This window comes from Puntigrus tetrazona, unplaced genomic scaffold (assembly GCF_018831695.1).
Source record: "Puntigrus tetrazona isolate hp1 unplaced genomic scaffold, ASM1883169v1 S000001170, whole genome shotgun sequence".
In the NCBI taxonomy this organism is placed as follows: domain Eukaryota; kingdom Metazoa; phylum Chordata; class Actinopteri; order Cypriniformes; family Cyprinidae; genus Puntigrus; species Puntigrus tetrazona.
The window spans coordinates 411,720-430,410 of NW_025048756.1; the positions used below are offsets into that span (position 1 = coordinate 411,720).

An 18,691-nucleotide genomic window follows, 5' to 3' on the forward strand; every position below is an offset into this window, starting at 1 on the left:
ATGCCATTGTGTATTGTGTGTGTGTGTATCAAGGGAGCACCTGGCAGGGATGGAAAAGATGGAATTCCTGGAGGAATTGGTCTAAAGGTCTGTACTGATACAGTTCTTCTCACCGTAAAAGACTGAACATGTTTAATGGCTTCCTTGAACTGTGAACATGGTCCACTGAGAATATTTGGCAAGACCGCTTTAAGGAGGCTACACAGGATTCCAAGATGCAGTATTATTTGACAGAATTGCATGAAAAAATATGCTAGTACAGAATATCCTTATGGAAAGCCATAAAAAGGTTTGCACCATCGTTTCCTCTTTCATGCTGATCTACGCTGTCTTTTTTCCAGGCTTACAGATGGTTTTTATTAAACCAAGCTGTTCCTCAACATCTTGGTGGTTGCCTATATGATAAATCCTGGATTATTTGATTAGTTTCAGATCTTTACACAAACACTACTCCCTTAAAGTTCACCTTTATTTCTTCAAGTCAGAGAACAGCAATGAAGGGCAACTTACCACCAAGTCATTCGATGTTCAGTAATCATTATATTGTCAAATTTGACATGCTAATTGCATGTAGAGGATAAAAATAAAACACAACACCGTTTAAGATTTATTGCAGCTTGATCATACCACTTTTTTAAAAGACATCAAGAATGTTGTTAAAAAAATTCTTTAAGGCTAATAATAAGGCAGATAATTATAGTTAAGGCAGAATTTTGAGTAATGTTGCCGGGCAACTTTGGAAAATGTTGCTTTCAATGGGTAACCAGGTGAGACTAAGGGCCCACGACTGATCTAATATATCCAGATAGAAATGTGTTACCCATTTTCAGTGGGAAAGTGCCCAAGCAAAGTTGTTAAAAAAAGTTTCCCTGCAAAATTGCTCAAAAGTTTGCCCAGTGTATCAAGTCATGAGAAACCAAGAAGCACATTGTTGCTGCCTTAATGTTACTGCCAGCAGATTCAGTAGCATGCCATTATAAAACAAAAAGATTAGGATCTGAAGTGATATGTATGTGGTGCACTTTTATTCTGACTATGTTTTTTGTCTCTTCAGGGAGATCCAGGACCGCCTGGAATTCCTGGAGTGGATGGAAGAGAGGGACATCCTGTGAGTATATCTTAAAACAGATCTTTGCCAGGTGTTTTAGTGGGTGGACTGCATTGAAGAGCAAGCTGTTGAATAATGCCTGACAGCATTTAAGCAGAGAAACTCGTGAGGGATACTCCTTTTTTGCTTCATCTAATACAACACTCCAGTTTGGCTGAATGATGACATGATTTGAAGTCTTGTTGATGGTTAAGTCTTTGCACCTGGACTGGGGAGAAGAACATTTCAATGTAGCCTGAGAAAAACTGCAGGTGACTCAGCAATGCAGTTCAGCAGACTAGTACTAAAATCATTTTTAGAGAAATTGGTCTAGGAGTCACTGATTTTTATAGCTGTCTTCATAGAACTCTTCAGTTTTAATGAAAGCCAGCTAACTAGAGCCATCTAACTGGTTGTGGGATAGACAGCAAACAGGCCGAATCTACACAATACATCGTCTCAAATTGTAGATGATTTGGTACAAGAGGAGCACATGGCACATACAAAGAAAGACAAAGGCCGTTTCTCAAACAAATGGCAGCATTTTTCAGAGGATGTATTTGTAGGCTGCATACGCTATCAAGCCTGATTTATTTCAGTTAACTAAGCATTATATTGGTCAATACAACACTTTACACTTGATCAAGAATAATGGTCAAATTTAAAACTGTTAAAAGTCTAGGATCTTGATGACATATGCAGCCTACAATTGCAACCTCTGGAGGATGCAGCCTTCCGTTTGAGAAACGGCCAAAGCCACATGCTCATACACAACACAAACAAAGACAAGACTGTCAGGGCAGGATCCTGACCGATGCTATTTTAAAGGTTTATTTTAGCATATTTGGTGTAACAGAATATGTCAACTTGCTTTAACGTTCGAAGAACACAGCAGTTTTCAGATGCTGTACGTTATTGTAACCCCTCTATGCCCCGCATCTCTCAAATGCATCGTTTTACAAAGACCCTCCTTCAACAAGCACAGTCTGCTTGTGCATTATAATTGGACGAACAAGCATGCACTGGGAATGTAACGCCCCTTACCTTAATCGTGAGTTCAGTTTTTTTTAAATAAATGCAAAGAGTAATAATGTCCTTAGTTTTACCATCGGTTCAAGCCTGAAAGAGGAACAGAGTTGCTTTGATAGACTATGTATTTGCAGTACACAGGCTGCGATTGACTGTGATGTGACCATCTTGCTCTCACATGTGCACACACACGATGAGTTATTTTCATTTCATTTCAATGGCATGTGGCTCATGAGCAAAAAGTCCATATTTGAACAGTCAATAGCAAATACTTAAACTAATAACAACACATACTTGCTGATTCAGTGCCAGGTTGTCAGAGCAAACTCAGAATTCACCAAATTTCTTAGAAATAGACTGTTATGCATCAACACAGCTGCAGTTACTGAAACCAAGTCTTCTTTTTTGGCTTGACCATTTAGACCATTGACCATATATAATTTTTTTTTTTTTTTTTTTATAGCAGCCATTCTCTGTGGGTAATTTACTAAGCTTCCTGTGCACCTTCGTAGCATGTGTTTGAGATTGTTATTGTAAAATTAGATGATTAGATTTTCCAAGCAGATCTTCTATACTCACCTTGCAGTGTGAGATAAACCAGAGATCCTTGACAACTGCTTTCAGCTGACGGCACTCACTAGTGTTTTTTTGGACCAGTGCTTCTGCGCGTGTCTAACGATTCTTTACAATAATTCTGTGGACATCACAACCAGCAAACAAGTTGGTAAACAACATTTAGCCATTTTGATAATATACTCCTTGGATGCAGAAGACAGCATTTCCACCCTGGCCATTTTCACAAAGGCCCACATGGTAATGTTTAATAATATAGCAACATTTCCCACATTGGCTGACTCAATTAAAGCTTTGGAATAATGAGTATGAGATTTGCATCATCACAAATGAAACCATTTACATATTTTACACTTAAAGCACAACTCTGCAATATGCTTAGAAAATTTAATGCCACTACTGTACCTACAGAGGCTAAGCGTGGTTCTATTCTGATTGTTAAATTTGGGTTAAATTATTGAGTTTTGTTTATTTATTGCTTTATTAGCATTTATATATAATGACATACAACACACGTACACACACACACACACACACACACATCAAACACTCACAGCATGTTAGCCAAGTTTAGTTTTCGCCTCTATCAAGATCATTTTCAGTGAGGTGAGAATTTATGTCCTCAAAGAAATGGAAGGCACTTTTTGCTACAAGTTTCCATGTTCTTTTACTGGTCCCTGCGGAGCAAACTCAGACCAAACATCTGTTTCCGCTTATCGTGGAAAACGCACCAAAGTGGCTTTGTTGGATATGCTAAAATTGTAAAACATTGTTTATTTTGCTGTTCATTCATAAACCACTGGACCAACTGTTACTTTCAGGCTCAACCTCTCAGGAGGCGATTTAAATGATTACTACCATTAGTTTGTATGTTTATGATTGTTATGTCTATATTGTTATATATACACACACAATGGCTGACATACAAAGTAATTGGTAAAGCTTATTTTTTAGTTCATGATACCTTATATTACTGACCTGAACCTTATTGGATATTGTTACGTTTAAATATTTAAATTAATGTCATTGCATTCAGAAATAAGTTATCAGACATATAACATAAAGCATACAAAAAAGGAACAATAAATGAATGCTTAAAGCATTATTTGTTATTAAGTGTAATAATAAAAGTTCATAAACATCAGTCTGTTTCTCTGCTTTATGTTGAACTGACTTGCATAAATTAGTTAGACTGTGGCAAGCATTAGCTCCACCCATTGCTGAAAGAAACCACCTGTCGCTTCTTCTTAGTAAAGGCTTTGTTTTACATGACAGGCTAAAATAATGAGTAATTCCAAACACATTCAGTCATTATACAGAAACAAACGGAATGTAATTTTCCGTCTCTTTTCATGTGCGTGAGAGAAAAACACAGAAAACATGCTTTCAGCGAAGCGACGGTGAGTCAAGCACATGAAGCATGAGAGATCACTGAAAATCAATTGTTCCTTGAGCCCCACAATACAGTTTTCACGTGTCCTTTGTCTTAACCCCGAGACACAATGCATGATTTTCAGCTGTCCCGGACGAAACATTGGCATTGTGAAACAATCGTGGCGATTTCTGTAATCGTGGCTCCTAATCAGTGGTCCTGTATCATACAGTGAGGAGCCTACAATCATTTTATGACGGCATTAATAATCCAGCACGATCATCACACAGTGTGTTTTATGCCACTATCCACGTTTACTCCTACTCAGTGATAATCTAGGATTGCTAAAATCGTGCAGTGTGTAGAAGGCTTAATACACCCTCTTCAGATCTGGTAACCTGAATAAAGTGTATAGGAATCAGGTGCCCAGGAACGTGATTGAGAACCACTATATATCTGGGCTAAATTGACTCTTAGTCACTATCTCAATCACTGTTGACTGAAAAATGCAGACAATGTTTAGTCTAGTTTATTTTTTGACATTCGGTGATTTACTCGTAGATACAGAGGACTGATTGACTGTACGGCTTCTCTTTTGAACTAGCTTTACTTTTCTGGGGCTTTTTTGCAATCAATTTTAACTATGCGGTCTCCTATAGGGTAACCACAGGTGTAGTTTATCATGTTAACGATGCATGTTCCACTAACTTCTGAAGTTTCCAAATATTAAACCTACTTTGAAACTCTGAAAAGATTTAGAACATGTCGTAACAAATATACGGCACTTTTTTAATGCAATGACATCCATATATATTTAGCAGCGTCTTAAATGTCCAAATATGTTTTGGAGGCACTGTACTGTATGTTATATTTTTCCTCTGTGGGTAATGTTTGAGGTCCCGCTCAAGAAGTGCCTGCCAATAACAATTTGCAGCATCAACTTTTGTGGTACTGACATCTAAATATTGTACTTGGCAATGGTCGTCTAAAACATTTATGCGTTGATACTTCTTTTGCTTCAGTAAGACTATGTTAAGAGGGCACTGCAGAATCCTGGCAGATGAAATCAAGGCAGGCGTTTCTCAGTTTCTTAGAGACCTACAGCGCTGATATAAAGAGCACATCTCTCTTTATATCAGTGCTGTAGGTCTCTAACAGTAACAGAACAAACAGTGGTTGAGTAAAACTGATATTTATCAAATCATCCAGTTCTATATTAGAACAGAAATTGTTTTAAATATATGGGTAGTTGACCTTTTATTTATAAATTTCAAGATTTCAGATGAACATTTCATATTTTTACCATTGCTGAAACATAGTTTAGCAGACCCTGCTCCTGAAGGAATAAATTTCTGCAGTCATCAGCTGCAACGTAAAGATCTGATTCATACGAGTTAAAATTTATTTAAAAGATTAGCAAAACATACTTCATTTAATCATTTTATCATTATTATTATCAATGTCACATTTACAGGTATTTTATGCTAACTAGCCATTTGCAGAAATGGCCTTAATTGCATATGGTCATTATGATATATGAGAAATATGTTTGGGATTCATAGCAGTAGTATAGCAAATAGCATAGTAAATACATAACAATACAAAGTTTTCAAGCTCTGTGTAATTTGTTGGTTGCTGACAAAGTCCTGAGTAGACTCGTTGTTGCTTACTGCGTTTCGCACCGATACAAAAATAGAAAGCAGAGTTTAGACTCCTGGAAAACTTTGAAGTGAAGCAAATGTTTTTTGCAGATTACATGGGAGCACACATACATCATCAAGAGGAAGCATTGAAAGAGGAAATGTGCATGACCACAGAGATGCTTTAAAATGATAAAATGACAAATCTTGGCATGTTCCGCAGTTAACCTTAACTTTCCAAAGATCTAAAATGTTACGCTTTCTAAAAGCGGCAAATGCAGCCTGTGCAATGGTCTGTGTTTAAGATTTTGTGATACAATTGAATATACTGTTTTTGTTGTTTGCATGGAGGCCTAGCCAGTAAAGTGTAGTGAAAACACACTTTCCACAGGAAATAGAATATTTTTGATATGGGAGCGAGGCTGTACTTCAGGAATGTCCTGAGAGAGTTAGGGGCTTGTTGATGATCACAGAATGATAGTTTGTTTAAACACTATTTTATTGACTGTGCTGTTTCACTGTTTCACTGTAACATTTCTAGTATCCACCTTTTTCCTGATGAAAAAATGGCTGCAGCCATTTGTAAATTCTATGGGTCCAGCTTCCAATCTCATCCTCGTCCAGCTTTTTTTAGCTCTACAAAACAGTTCATTTTGCTGCTTGATATTGAAAATTGGTGCATCTTAATATATTATTTTAATGTATCTCAATCTTAATTACGAACACACTAGTGCTAACAGTTTTACTGTTTACTGCACATTGTTATTCTCCTCATTAGTTAGCTATAGCATCTAATGAACAAACTCCTTCAGGACATTAGTCCAATTTTCACCAAATATAACCCAAATCATCTTCAGATCATTCCAGCAAAACAATGTATTTCGTGTTAATAGAGTCAATAGACCTCGTTATCAAATTTAAGTGCATGATGGCAAACAGTTTTGAGGCTATATCTTTGCAAAGCTGTTACATATTGACACCAAAGTTTGTGAATGTCGCTGTCACCTCCACACCACGTCAGTGTAACATTTGTGTAACACATTTGTGTAACAGTGCCACCAATTGGTGAAAATTTATAAACTATCCAATCTTATTGCTAATGACTGAATTCATGATTTTTCAGCCCTTTCTTTTTCTTTTTCTTTTTTAAAGACACCTTAAAATGTCTTTTATTGCTTCCCTTTAATTGCTATCCCTCTTATCTGACAATCTCAGGGCCTGTTTAAACTTGGCCATTTCAGGTGTTTTCTCTGATCAGATAGCAGTCAGAACCAGAAGAGACAAGACTCTTAATTAGGGCACTGTTTGAGGGAGCAGCCAATAATAATAATAGTCACAAGAACAAATGTATACTAAAAACACCCATACTAATTTAATTCCCTTGACTTCCCAGAAGACTGTAATGATACATCAGAGACGTGGGGATCCATTTGCGACTGAGCTTTAATCGTGGTCGGGCAGGCAGGGTCAAACAGGAGCAAACGATAATACACGAGGGAAATCCAAGAGACGTAAACGATAACAGGCAGTAGGTCAGAAGGCAGGCAGATATCAATCACAAGAGTAAACAAGGCACAGGTCGGCAACAGGAAAACAAACACGGGAATAAACGCTCAGAATTGCAGTAAACACAAACAAGACTTCGCGATGAGCGAGCGTGAGAGAGTCCATTATAAAGGCTGGATGATGCGGAACACCTGGTGGCTGTAATCAGCCCAAGGTACGGGGTTGTGGGAAATGTAGTCTTTTAGCGATTAGTATTCCGGTGAGAGCTCCCTCCGGTGGTGGTCGGAGAGAGCCACAGAGGTGCTGTTCGTGACAGAGCCCCCCCCCTGCGAGCGGCTCTGGAAGCGAGGGGTGACTCGACGCCGAGGTCTTCCACGGGGTCTGGGAGCAGGTTTGTCGGGATGGTCGTGGTGAAAGGTGGCAGTGAGAGCGGGGTCGAGAATGTCTCGAGCAGGTATCCAAGACCTCTCCTCGGGTCCATAGCCTTCCCAGTCGATGAGGTATTGTAATTCTCTGCCTCGGCGTCGAGAGTCCAGGATTTCTCAAACCTGGTAGGCCTCCTCGCCGTCGATGATCAAGGGAGGGGCGTCGTTGGTAGCAACCTCTTCCTGGTCCCTCTCTCCTCCCGGACCACCGGCGGGTTTAAGCAGTGAGACATGGAAAGTAGAGGCAATGCGGTAATTAGCAGGTAGGTCAAGGCGGTAGGACACTGGTGTAACTTGTTTAATGATTTTGAAGGGACCCACGTACCTTGGACTCAGTTTCTTGCAGGGTAGACGAAGGCGGAGGTCTCGAGTTGATAGCCAAACCCAGTCACCAGGTGCATACTCGGGAGCATCTCGGCGATGACGATCTGCCTGAGCCTGGAATCTTCTGACTGCTCCTCTGAGATGAACGTGGGCGGCGTTCCAGACCTCCTCACTCCTTTGAAGCCATGAGTTGACTGCGGGTAGTGCGGAAGGTTCTCCAGACCATGGAAATAGTGGAGGTTGAAAGCCCAGAACGCATTGAAAGGGAGTTAGCCCAGTGGATTGTTTCCTTAAAGAATTCTGAGCATACTCAGCCCAAACTAAGTAACGACTCCAGTCCTGTTGGTTATTGTGGCAGTAACTCCGGAGGAATTGTGACAGCTCTTGATTCAGGCGTTCGGCTTGGCCATTGGATTGAGGGTGATAACCTGAAGTGAGACTTATGTTGATGTTCAGTTGTGAGCAGAATGCTTGCCAGACTCGCGAGGTGAACTGTGGGCCACGATCAGACACAATATCTTCGGGTAACCCGTAAAAGCGGAATACCTGTTGTAAGAGGACCTCGGCGGTTTCCCAGGCTGTGGGTAGTTTGGGCAATGGTATGAATCTGCATGACTTAGAGAACCGGTCTATGACTGTGAGCACCGTGGTGAAGGAGTTGGAGACTGGTAGGTCGGTTACGAAGTCTATGGCTATGTGCGACCAAGGTCTTTCCGGGAAGGGTAGTGGTTGAAGGAGTCCTGCTGGGCGTTGGTGGGAGGTCTTGGTGATATTGCATGTTTCACACTGTTGAACGAAGTGGATGGTGTCTGAACGAATGGTTGACCACCAGAAACGGTTGTTAACTAGCTGGAGAGTGGCTGTGATGCCTGGATGACCGGCGCTGGGGGTATCATGAACCCAATGCAGAACTCTTTGTTGTAACGCTTGTGGTACGTAGGTTCGATTAGGAGGGCAGGCTGAAGGCGCTGGTTCGGAGAGTTGAGCCTCTGTGATCTCGGTCATAATATCCCACTGGACTGGAGCGATAATGCGGGCTGACGGTAGGATGGGTTCATGAGGGGATTCTTGAGGGATATTCTCGAACTGCCTGGATAAAGCATCCGCTTTGGTGTTCTTTGACCCTGGGCGGTAAGTAACTTTAAAATCAAAGCGGGAGAAGAACAAAGACCACCTGGCTTGTCTTGAATTTAGACGCTTGGCGGATTGGATATATTCAAGATTTCGGTGATCGGTGAGTATGGTGAATGACAGTTTGGCTCCCTCTAGCCAGTGTCGCCACTCCTCGAGGGCTGCTTTCATGGCGAGGAGCTCTCTGTCCCCCACATCGTAATTGCGTTCGGCAGGGTTAAGCTTGCGGGAGAAGTAAGCACAAGGGAAGAGTTTTGCTGGCTGCCCGTGACGTTGAGACAGGATGGCGCCGATGCCCACATTAGATGCATCTACCTCAACTATGAATTCCCGATTGGGGTCTGGGTGATGAAGTATGGGAGCGGTCGTGAACCTTTCCTTGAGCTGATCAAATGCCTGGATGCTGTCGGGTGACCACGATAGGCGATGAGAGGTTCTTTTAACCAAAGAGGTGAGTGGCGCGGCAATGATACTAAAGTTGCGGATAAATCTGCGATAAAAGTTAGAGAACCCCAGAAAACGCTGTAATTCCTTGACTGTAGAGGGGCGCGGCCACTCCACGACTGCTTTGACCTTATGTTCGTCCATCGTCACCCCGTCAGAACTGATGATGTACCCCAGATAAGCCACTTGGGTCCTATGGAATTCACATTTCTGGAGCTTGGCGTACAGTTGATTGTCAATCAAGCGTTGAAGAACTGTTCTGACGTGGGTAACATGAGACTCGAAGCTGTCAGAGTACACTAGGATGTCATCCATATAGACAATGAGGAATTGGTGCAACATGTCTCTAAATACCTTGTTTACAAATGCCTGAAAGACAGAAGGACTGTTTGCGAGCCCGAACGGCATAACGAGATACTCATAGTGCCCAGATGTAGTGGCGAAAGCAGTCTTCCATTCGTCTCCTTCCCTGATCCGGATCAGGTTTATGCATTCCTGAGGTCCAATTTAGTAAAAAACTTAGCCTTACGGAGTTGTTCTAGAGAGGCTGGTACGAGAGGCAGCGGATAACGGTATTTGACAGTTACCTCGTTCAGACTGCGGTAATCAATGCAAGGCCGAAGGCTTCCATCCTTCTTCTTGACGAAGAAAAACCCTGCCGATGCTGGTGACGTAGAGGGTCGGATGAATCCCTTTGCCAACTCCTCCTCGATGTAGGATCTCATCGCCTCTGATTCGGGTTGTGAGAGGGGAAAGACGCGACCGCGTTGAGGGAAGCGACCCGGCATGAGATCGATGGCACAATCGTATGGACGGTGAGGTGGTAATTGTGTTGCTCCTCTTTCACTAAAAGCAAGGGCTAAATCTTGATATTCTGCGGGGAGTTCAGGTACATTGATGACCTCCTCTTCAGCAGGAAGCGGTTTAGAAGAAGACCGGTGCACTGGGGCTTTAAGACAGTGGTTGTGGCAGTTAGTAGACCAGTGTGTTATTTGACGATCTGTCCATGATGTAGTGGGGTTGTGAATCTCGAGCCAGGGTAGTCCGAGGATGAGGTGATGCTTGGGAGAGTGGATTACGAACAGGCGTATGGATTCCGAATGAAGGGGGCTTGCTTGCAGCATTAGAGGTTGGGTGACGGAAGAAATAGTTCCAGATCCGACTGGCCGTCCATCTACCGCCGCCACTGCGACATGGGGTACACAAGGAACGAGAGGGATCTTGTTAGAGTCTGCGAAGGCTTTATCAATAAAATTACCAGCCGCTCCTGAATCAATAAGAGCAGTTGCAGAAATCCATGTCGACTTTACTTTTAACAGAACCTCGATTTCAAAAGAGTCAGGATGAGTATGCGGTCTCACCGAAGCAGGTTGCTGGCGCTGGCGCTGAGGACGTGTTGGGCAGTAAGCTCGAAAATGACCGGCTTGACCACAGTAGAGACATAACCGTTCCCGAACTCTTCTCTCTCTCTCCTCCGGATCAAGGTGAGTTGAGCTGATCTGCATAGGCTCCGGTGCTGGTGAATGGACAGGTTGTGGGAAGGAGGGAATCGGGTACTTGCCACGGCGTGCTCTAAGAACATTATCCAATTTTATGGTGATTTCCATGAATTCTTCCAGAGATTTGCCCTCATCACGACATGCCAGTTCTGCTTGGAGCTCGGTGTTCAAACCCCTTCGATACATAAGCTTAAGTGGCGACTCTCCCCAGCCTGATTGAGCGGCAAGCGTGCGGAAGTTGAGCGTGTAATCAGCAGCTGTGTCGGTACCTTGCGATAAGGCGAGCAGCTGGTCTCCCGGTTCTCTCCCTCCGGCTACGTGCTCGAAAACCTCCCTGAATTTGCGCAGGAAATCATTATACGAGGGAAAAGACATACGGCGCGCCTCCCAAGTAGCTGTGGCCCAATCAAGCGCTTTCCCGGTGAGCAAGGAACAGATCAGAGCAACCTTGCTGTCATCTGTGGGGTATAAACCCGGTTGCTGGTGAATGAACAAGAAGCATTGTAATAAAAATCCCTTACATTTGGAGGCTGACCCATCGAATTTGTCAGGTAGACAGAGACGCGGATTAAGGTTAGGTTGAGGCGGCGTCATGATTGGTTGCGTGGGCTGGGCAGGTGGGGCGGTGTGCTGGGTTGGATTGGTGGCCGTGAGGGTTAACGTCTGAATCGACCTCACTAGCTCCTCCGTCAGCGTGGTGAGCTTGTGCAGCTGTTGCTGATGTGTGGCGATAGTGGTCGCTTGAGACGAGACTTCAGACATCAGAAGATACATATCCGCTGGATCCGTTTGTGGCTAAGTCTTCTGTAATGATACATCAGAGACGTGGGGATCCATTTGCGACTGAGCTTTAATCGTGGTCGGGCAGGCAGGGTCAAACAGGAGCAAACGATAATACACGAGGGAAATCCAAGAGACGTAAACGATAACAGGCAGTAGGTCAGAAGGCAGGCAGATATCAATCACAAGAGTAAACAAGGCACAGGTCGGCAACAGGAAAACAAACACGGGAATAAACGCTCAGAATTGCAGTAAACACAAACAAGACTTCGCGATGAGCGAGCGTGAGAGAGTCCATTATAAAGGCTGGATGATGCGGAACACCTGGTGGCTGTAATCAGCCCAAGGTACGGGTTGTGGGAAATGTAGTCTTTTAGCGATTAGTATTCCGGTGAGAGCTCCCTCCGGTGGTGGTCGGAGAGAGCCACAGAGGTGCTGTTCGTGACAAAGACGATGAAGATGGTTTACTTGCTTTCTGGCAGCCAGATACTATAGCACTGCTGCAGTGTGCATCTTCTTTTCAGAGTGCAGTTGTGCAAACTGCTAAAAATAAACCTCAGCTTTTAATATTGCATCCTGATGTTGTGCAGCAAACTAAGTAAAAACACGTGAAGTGTAAATAGGCCCAAACATAATCAGAGCTCTGTATTGTTTTTCACTTTTTTATACATAAAATAAAAAAAAATTCTGGTTAATTAAAAAGTCATAAAACACTTCTTGATCATGATAGGTGCCTTTAATGTCTGTAGCAAAAATGGAGAAGTTTCATGCCAAAGTATAATACTCTGGGCCAAAGGTTTGTTAAATTAGTGTTTCCTGTTCCTGGAAGCACACCATCTGTACACATTTTGGATGTCTCTCTTTTCTTAGTCATTTATGTCAGCTCTCGGAGGCTAATGATTTGAATCAAGCGTGTTTTATTTGGAAGAGTTAAAAAAAAATGTGTACTGATAGTGTGTGTTTAGCAAAACTCATCTTTGACTTTCGGAATATGTGCATATTTAAACATTTTTGGCCATTAAAATAATTTGATTTTAACTTTGGTTCAGATGCAACTCTACACACTTATCTCACTCAGTTCAGAGCTTCTCCACTTTCACTCAGTTGACTGAGGAGGATTTTATGGCACTTTTCCACTGCATGGTACAGCACGGTATTTTTGGTTCGCTTTTGGTGGGTTTTTCAATAGGAACCGTATTTTTTTTAATACCACCTCGGCTGAGGTTCCAGCGAAAGCAACTCAATGCAAAACAAACCCAGCACCTTTTTAAAACCCAAAAATGTTTTGTGGTCCTTTAGGAAGTACAGACGTTCCTCTTGTTGATAGCTGAGGAGCTCATCAAGCAAGAGCTTAATGGTGCGACACGGAATGAAAGTGTTTTCCAGCATTCACCGTGCTGTACTGAACAGCACGGTGTCATTTTCTTGTAGTTTTAAGATTTAATCAACGAATGAATATATTAAAACTCTGATTGTATTATAGCTTAGAAGGCACACAAAAAGCTTCCCTTATCTCTGAAAAGCTACCACTCGTCTCAGTTCATTACGATCTCATCAGTCGAGCTCTACACTGCCCAAGGAATCTTGCCCATTTTGTTCATGAAATCTACAATTGTCTGTGAATAGTTGAATTACTCAATGCTACAGAGACCCAATGTAAATGGAAACCTGAGCAAATATGAAAAGCCCCACAAGTTTGTGAGGGTAGAAAATGGGTGGTTTCAAACCACATTTTTTAGACTGTGTTTGGTACAACACAAAGGTGGTGGTGACTTTTTTTAAGCATATTAAAAGCGCAAGACATACATGTAAACCATCTTAAAAAACCTGATCTTTGCCATAGCTAGGTTAGTTATTTGTTAAACGATAATGTTAAAATTAAATGGTAGCTCTTTAATTATTTTAACAGGTAAGGTAATGTTACAGTACCCTGAGATTTAAAACTTTTTCCTCCTACAAATTGTGTAGGTTTTCAGGCCTGTTGTTATCTCCGGTAGAGCTGGTCCCTATATTACAGTAGTATCCGAATTTAACAACATCCTGTTAAACCTATTATTCTCTCTGGCTGACAAAGCTTCAAGATGCCAGGAGGGACGCATTTCATATGTGATTAATCCAGACTTCCCATGCATGTTAGCTTCATCAGAAGCCAAGAAAACCCACTGGTGTCCTTACAAAGCACTGTGTACCTCCGATCCTAACAGCGTTCTCAAATGCACTCATTTGTGTAAACTTTGTCTGTGGTGCTAAAGTCATTAATGAATGGTATAATCTTGGCTTTGTTTTCTGATGCTCGAATGTGCTCAGTGTTTAAATATAATTTTTTATCTCTTTTTTTTTCAGGGCATACCTGGTATACCTGGGAATGATGGTCAGAGGGGAATGAAGGTGACTTCTTTTCTTTTTCATGTGGAAAACTAGTTTCTCATATGCTAGTGGTTTCTTTCACAAAAATTAGTGAGCTGCATGCATTCTATACTTTATAAGTCTCACAACTGTCATAACTTGTTGTTTTTTTTAAAGGGTGAAGCTGGCTTGCCAGGAACAAAGGGAGCCAAGGGTACACCTGGAGACCCTGTAAGTAAATCTAAAGATATATATAGTAAGCACATGAAAAATGATCTCAGTACTCATGAGTAAGGTACCCTTTGAGCAAGGCACCATATTACAAAAAGACGTTGGATCCGAAAAAAAAGAAAATGTGTAGACTATTCAAAGTGGACAAGAAGCAAGAAAGCTAAGACTGTGGTGACACTGAACTTTACTGTTGCACAAATCACTTCCATCCACAGACATGCAAACACAGGAGAGAAGAAAGACAAGCACATGTGAAGAAGTTTTGTTTTTCACCGAACTCTGACTTGTGAATTCATACAGTATGGTGAAAACATGTTTTAGCAATAGAAAATGTAAATGTCACATTGACCTCTTGACATGAGTACACCTAATACAGACTTCAAAGTTTACAGTGTTGCAGGAGAAAGGACTGTATTTGACATTTTGAATTTACCGGTAATTTGTGATCATTAGAGCATTTCATCATAACCAGTTACTGATATCCTTTATAGAGTGCCTTTGCGTGCCCAAAGCTAGTGTTTCTGCACATAATATTTAATGTTCAAGACATTGTGAAGATTATAGGTTCAGTCCTCAGTGTTGTAGGCTCAGCAACATTTACAGAGAAGGCGGTCACATAATACATAGTGACAAGCTCTGTGAAAACCAGCCAAGGTGGTGAATGAAACCATCAACAAAAATGTTCCTAACAGGTTTAGTTCCTTAACTGCACTGTACCTTTAGCTGGTGCTGCTCTGTGTGTGTTACATTTTGGTAGCTATAGGACAGAAAGACCAAGACCTAGCAGTAAAAACTTTGGATTGAGTCGTTGCTTAGCTACAATGGCGTACCTTTTCTCGCCATTGCTAAAATTTGAGCAAGCATGCCAGCATCTATATAAACATCTATTATAAATTTCTTCTCCAGCTGTTTGCCTTCACAGACAGTTTACCTTTTAGCATGATAGACATGATAGACAAAGCCAAACAGATTTTTAGCAGAGCTGCAAAAGCAAAAAGCTGTAAAAGGGCGGCAGCTCATTTGCATTTAAAGAGAATGCACGAAAACAGTCTGTCTCTGCTTCCACTCAAAATAGGAATTAAATCGTTCAAAATGATTTAATAAATGATCTTCGGGGTATTTTGAGCTGAAACTATACAGACACATTCTGGAGACACCTGAGACTTATTTTCACATATTGTACAAAAAAGGTCTCCCTTAAAGTCAGAATTGAAACCAATTGTACTAATGTACAGTATGTATTTCCGGGTGAAACAAACTGTTAAAAAAATAATGATGAAACATTACAAAGACTTTTGTTTTTACAAACACATGCGAGAATGAATCTCGAGCAAAATTTGATCAACTTTGGTTTGCATTTTAAACTTGAGAACATCAGTTTGACTGTATATCTTTTTCTACAGGGCGAAATGGGATTGCATGGGATACCTGGTTCAAGTGGACAGCCTGGCCCTAAGGTTGCAATTCATGTTTTTGAAGATGTCAAGATGTCTTTTGTGATGTTAAATTCATATGGAAAACATTATATGTATTGATTACTGAGTTGGAGTCTCTATTACATTATTATAGTGATTTCAAAGCAATTGCAAGACAGATGGTGAAATCCCTTTGTTCTGTCTGCACAGTTTTTCTTAATCGTCTTTCATCATCTGTGTAGATATGCATGTGGATTGCTACATGTGATGTGTAATTGCGCAGAACAAAAGCCATAGCTTATAAATGGTTACAAGCCTTCAAACTTGTTCCGCTTCAAATCGTGTTTTATAGATTGCGTCCAAGGAAGGAGACAACAGAGCATGTCCAGATTTCAAATCTCTAGTGACGTTACCTTCAGACTTCAGAATGTTAGCCAACAACGCTATTCTTTATGACTCATTGACCACTTTATGAGACAAAATGGACATTTTTCATAAAACAATGACAGCAGAAGGCAGAAATATGGGCAATGTAACATTGTCTACTAAATATTGTGAAAAATCCATGTTCTCATTGACTTCTAAAAAGAGATTTAACTGCCAACTCAATTTGAGGTCAGTAAAATTTTACAATATTGCATTTATTGCACAATAATGTGAAATATTATTCAAATTAAAATTTTTCGAAAGTTAATTTTGAGCATCATTACTCCAGCCTTTAGTATCACATGATCCTGCTGTGATATACTTTTGATAAAATTTATATTTTATATATATATATATATATATATATATATATATATATATATATATATATATGTGTGTGTGTGTGTGTGTGTGTATACGTATTTTTCTTGTACTTTTTTCAGTTAAAAAAAGAAAAGAAATGTTAAGTAACCAGCAGAACAATTTAAAAAATTATTTACTAATCAAATATAAGCAAGACCTTTGAAGTTAAGACTGGTGAAAACTCCTCGAGGAACCTCTAATATTCTCAAAAAAGCAAGAGAAAACTGTTTACAGTTTGAATATTTGTTCAGTTTCCATGGACTCAGAGCCAGTCGGACTGTTTTATGCATCAATACGAAGAGTCACTTTGAATGTCTCTCCCATCTCTTCAGTGAAATGGGTTTGACTCATAAATTGACAGTGCAGTGATCAAAGAATTAACCTGATTGTCAGATTACATCGCCATCTGCAGTAAGAATTGCTAATGACACAAATGCATGAGCATACAAGGTCCTTGATTATGATTTGAGGATGTGAAAGTCACATTCAAATTTTGCTATAAAATAATAATAAATCAGTTATAATCAGTCATAATAATGTAATAAATCAAAATAGTTTTTTTCCACTTGACTACATTTCAGATTTCATAAGAAATTTCAAAAACTCACTTGTATTTTATTCAATGAATGCTCTCTAGAATGAGAAAGTCTCTCTGCCTGTCATTAGCAGATAGGAAAATGCAAAAGGCCCATCCAGACTTCTTGTTTTAACAGGGAATGTAGAAATTCTTGCTAACTCGAATCCTAAACTCAAATTTTATCATTAGGGCACTAAAGGGGACACCGGAGAGCCCGGTCAACCAGGACCTCCAGGGCTAGAGGTAAGATCGTATGCAAATAAAACATCATCAGATGGTTGAAGGAAGAGGACACGTGCATCTTTAAATTTTTGTCATTTTTTTTATCAAGGGTAAGCTTGGAGAACCTGGAACAGCTGGTCAACCAGGACATCCAGGAATGCCAGGATCAACAGGACTGAAGGTAAGTTATTAATTACAGCTCCATAAAGATTCATCATATGTGACCCTGGACCACAAAACTAGTGGCAAGGGCTAAGAGACAACCATTTGAAATTCTGGAATCTGAGGGTGCAAAAACTAAAGATACTAAGAAAAAGTCCAAACACATATTACTAACCAGAAATTAAGCTTTGATATTTTTACAGTAGTAAATGTACTAAATAGTATAATGGAACATGATCTTTACTTGATATCTTAATGTTTTTTTTATGTTTCATCATTTTGACCCATACAATGTATTGTGTTGGCTATTGCTACAAATACACCAACGCCGCTTATGACTGGTTTTGTGCTCCAGGGTGCCATGTTATATCTAGGCTTTGGATGTCTCGAACATTTACTAAACTTCCTGAAAATGATTTCGTGACTCTATCCAAATGACATTTATTTCTTCTGATTTAATGAGAAAGAAAACTCTGACATCGCGTTTTTGGTCAGTCTTGGTGGTGAAAGCCCACGTTATGGCGAGCACATTTTCCAAGTGTAGCTCTATTAACTTAGCAAGGTAATGATCATTTCTGCCACGGCAAACAAAAAAGCATTCATGAAAATGTTGCTTGTGGTTTACAAGCATTGGCCACTTTCAGTGAAACTAAATGAATTATCGACAGCTGTTTTTAAATTTAGAGCTAAATCTTAATTACTGGTTTGGTCTGTTTAAGAAGTGGCAATTTTGTTATGAATCTATCATTCAAAATGACCGTATAGAGTTTTGAAAATAATTTGAAATATGGTAAAACGGTAGCAGTAATTGTTCAACACATGGCAATGGTACACGTGATAGACTTCATACAAACTCATCACATCTTTGAAGGTTTTCAAGTTTCAATTTAATTCAGTGATTTATGACAAGAGGTATGCACGAATCATGTGTACATTTTGAAACCACTAGTGGAAAGGAAACACTTTTTCCATTTATTCATTTTGCAGACACTTTTATCTATAGCGGCTTATTTATAGTATGAGGAATACAACGAACGTCTTAAAGAGGCAATAAAAATATTAACGGTCTGGACATTGTGTAAAATTGTGCAAGCTAGAACAGGAAGGGATAGTGAATAATAGTGAAAGGATAGAATTTT

General features: G+C 40.4%; 1 protein-coding gene across 4 annotated transcripts in view; it reads left to right on the forward strand.

The window, feature by feature from the left end:
* The window catches only part of col21a1 (collagen, type XXI, alpha 1), a 52,471-nt gene that overhangs the window by 24,029 nt on the left and 9,751 nt on the right, over window positions 1-18,691 (forward strand). For all 4 annotated transcript variants that reach the window (XM_043234594.1, XM_043234597.1, XM_043234595.1 and 1 more), the window contains 7 exons: window positions 34-87; window positions 1,055-1,108; window positions 14,154-14,198; window positions 14,334-14,387; window positions 15,791-15,844; window positions 17,358-17,411; window positions 17,500-17,571. In XM_043234594.1, coding sequence (XP_043090529.1) covers window positions 34-87; window positions 1,055-1,108; window positions 14,154-14,198; window positions 14,334-14,387; window positions 15,791-15,844; window positions 17,358-17,411; window positions 17,500-17,571 — 387 coding nt within the window. The remainder of the gene's footprint in view (window positions 1-33; window positions 88-1,054; window positions 1,109-14,153; window positions 14,199-14,333; window positions 14,388-15,790; window positions 15,845-17,357; window positions 17,412-17,499; window positions 17,572-18,691) is intronic.